At 46.2% G+C, this 3,311-nt stretch overlaps 1 protein-coding gene across 1 annotated transcript in view; it reads left to right on the forward strand.

Moving 5' to 3' along the window:
- The first annotated feature begins 930 nt into the window (after positions 1–930).
- LOC114889544 (multidrug and toxin extrusion protein 1-like) overlaps positions 931–3,311 on the forward strand; it is a 4,881-nt gene continuing 2,500 nt past the window's right edge. The window contains 3 exon segments of the mRNA XM_029212897.1: positions 931–946; positions 2,984–3,055; positions 3,058–3,077. Of these exon segments, the coding sequence (XP_029068730.1) occupies positions 931–946; positions 2,984–3,055; positions 3,058–3,077 (108 nt within the window).

Genomic DNA, 3,311 nt, shown 5'->3' on the forward strand with positions numbered 1-3,311 from the left:
ATGGAATATTACTCAGCCATAAAAGTGAAAGAAATTGGCTCATTTGCAGAGACGTGGATGGATCTAGAGACCATCATACAGAGTGAAGAAAGTCAGAAAGAGAAAAACAAATATCGTATATTAATGCATAAATGTGGAACCTAGAAAAATGGTACAGGTGAACCTGTTTGCAGGGCAGAAATATAGACACAGGTGTAGAGAACAAAAGTATGGACATCAAGCAGGGAAAGTGGCGGGGGCGTGGTGTGGTGGTGGGATGAATTGGGAGATTGGAATTGACATGTATACACTAATATGTATAAAATAAGTAACTAATAAGAAACTGCTGTATAAAAAAATAAAATAAAATTCAAAAATTAAAGAAAAAGATATAAAGATTTGAATAATAAAATTAAGAATGTTGATCAAATGGACACAGAGAGAACTCTGCATACAATAATTAGAGAGCAACGTTCTTGAGTCACATGGAACATTTTATAAAAATGTGATCCCCTTCTAGAATATAAACTAAATCTCAACAAATTTCAAAGCATATGTATTACTCAGGTCACTTTCTCTGAGCCAATTACGATGAAGTTAGAAATCAGTCAGAAAAAGCTTACCAAAATTAGGATATTTGAAAACACCTCTGGGAGTTCCCCGGTGGTCCAGTAGTTAGGACTTGGTACTGTCACTGCCAGTGGCCCCTGGTTCGGGGAGATAAGATTTCACAAGCAGTGTGGCTCAGCCAGAAAAAAAAAAAAGAAAACAGTTCTAAGTTACTTCCTAGGTCAAAGACAAAAGCAAGCATACACTTAGACAATGAAAAAAAAAAGTATAAACATTGCAAAGGAGCAGATAAAACTACTGTCATTATTTACAGAAGATGATTTCATAACTCAAGGACCTAAAATGGCTGAAAAATTACTGAAAGCAAAAGACATCAGTTAGATGGTGAAATACGGAAGTAATGTACGGAATCTGAGAGTTTTTATAAAAGACACCAACAACTAGTTAGAAGGAATAAGGTCAGAGAGGGCAAAGGTGGGAACCAAATGCTTCACATGCATTTTTATGATGTTTTGATTTTTTTGCCACAAAGTGAATATACTATCTCATCCAAAAAAAGTTATTCACACAGGTGGATGCTGTAGGACACAGGAAGACCTTCCCAAGGACACTTGGGTGTGGACAGTTTTTAATGACAGGGTGTTGGGCATGTGGGAAGTGCAGACAGTAAAAAGCCTCAGGGACTAAGGGACCCGGGCACCTGAGGGGCACAGCAGAGAAGACGTTTCTAGAACAAAACTTCTGACATCTGTGTCTAGGCTCTGGGATGGGAGGCCCCTGGCGGTGGCTTGTGTGGGGACAGGTGGAGCAGATGAGGGCTCCTCCGGAGGCTCCTGCGTGACCCCGTGGGTGACTTCCATATGTCACAGGTGTGACCCGTTGTCCCTGACCCCATCCTAATGTGACATTTCTCCTGGGTCTCCCATTTGTGACGTCAACGTTTACAGCTCCCTCTGTGTCTGACCCAGTGTATGACCCTCCCATGTGATGCCTCTATGCACCGGTCACTGTGACCCTTGCCCTCTGGCTTCCAACTGAGTTTGGCTGGTGTGGAGGAAGGAACTAGAAGGTGTGAACATAAATGCAGACCAACCAAAGGGGACCAGCAGAGGCTCTTCATGCCCAGCTGTGTGTGTGTGTGTCGGGGGTGTGTGTGTGTGTCAGCCACTAGCCCTGGAATCTGGCAGAGACTCCAGGGCGGGTTGAGGAGAAGGAAGGATTCACGGCGGGACAGAGGGGAGGCTCAGGGCTGCCCTGCTGGAGGCTGCTGGCCTGGGGGGGCTGGAGGCCGGCTGACCGGAAGTGGGGTGTCCTGTGTGCTTGGTCAGGGGCCATGTCTGCCTTTCTCTGGCTGGTCCTGAGTTGGAAACAGGGACAAAAATTAGGGAAGCTGTCAGTTACTGATGGCGGCTTGGACATTTTGGGTCAATTATTGCAGAAGTGATTATTTAGCTTCTTGGATTATCCCTAGAGATAGGGATCTGCCTCTCATGAGTCTGACATAGGCTGGCTTCTGGGTTGTTTATTGTAGATAAGGGGTTGGCTTTCTAGGCAGGTTGCTGTAGATTGTGGGTCCGAGTTCTATTTTTGTATATAGTCTGAGCACTGTGGCCACTGTCCACGTGTAGATTCAGGCTCTCCCAGCTTGGAGTTTCTGATTCTGCGGTGGGTTCACTCTTCGCCAAAAGAACTCTCGTCACCTGGGGTCTCCCTCTGGGTCCTGTGTGGGTTAATGGGGTGGAGTTTTTAACGGTACTTTGAGACCGGCGAGGCTTCTCCCATCCTCCACCCCCACTCAGCCACTCCTTCTGTGTAGTCACCTGTCTGGGGATAATCCTGCCCTGGGATCTACTGCAGTCAGGGCAAGTCAGGTCCTGCACGAAGTTCCGAGGCAGGGAGCGTAGGTCCTTTACAGGGCTGGCGACACGTGCATTTTTGGGGGGCGGGGGGACGTGCCATGCGGCTCGTGAGACCTTAGCTCCCCGGCCAGGGATTGAACCCAGGCCCTCGGCAGTGAAAGACTGCCGAGGGCCCTGGACCGCCAGGGGACTCCCACCATCTGCAGCCCCCTTTGGTGAGGAAAACGAGGAAAACGGAGCACAGTAGTTTGGAAGTACTGTTAGCGAGTATCAATAGTTTGTCTTTGAGTATTTCCTTATAATTGGCAGTTTTCTTAAAGCCAAATGTTATAGCCAAAAATAGCCTCTCAATGTTTGTTCTGAGATCCAGAAACCTGGAAGGTGGCCTCAGGGGTTTCTGGGCTTCCTGGAACCTTCTGGAAACTAACAGGTAGAGCGGGGTAGAGGTTTCTGGCTCACCTTGGGCTCCGCCTCAGCCATGAAAGCAGATTCTCAGAAGCACTTAGGAGAAACATACGCCCCAGGGCGGCTGGTTTTCCACTGAATCAACCTCTATTAAATATTTCCACTTCCAGGTCTGTGGTTAGGGATCATCACCTGTGCTGTCTCTCAGGCTGTGTGTTTTCTAGGCTTTATTGTCCGGCTAAATTGCAAAAAGCCTGTCAGCAGGTAACTACACTCGTTGCTGTCCTCTCCTGTCAAACACACAGATCCAGTTTTACCTCTCTCTCTCTTAGTTTGGAAGGTTCTTTTCTCTTTTATTATAAACGCTACTTTTTGTCATTGCTGTTTTATTTTATCTTATTATAGTTGATTTACAATGTTGTGTTAGTTTCGGCTGTACAGCAAAGTGATTTAGTTATACATACACACACACACACACACACACACACACACTATATA

Source organism: Monodon monoceros, unplaced genomic scaffold (assembly GCF_005190385.1).
Source record: "Monodon monoceros isolate NGI ecotype Baffin Bay Population unplaced genomic scaffold, NGI_Narwhal_1 Super_Scaffold_9, whole genome shotgun sequence".
Lineage (NCBI taxonomy): Eukaryota > Metazoa > Chordata > Mammalia > Artiodactyla > Monodontidae > Monodon > Monodon monoceros.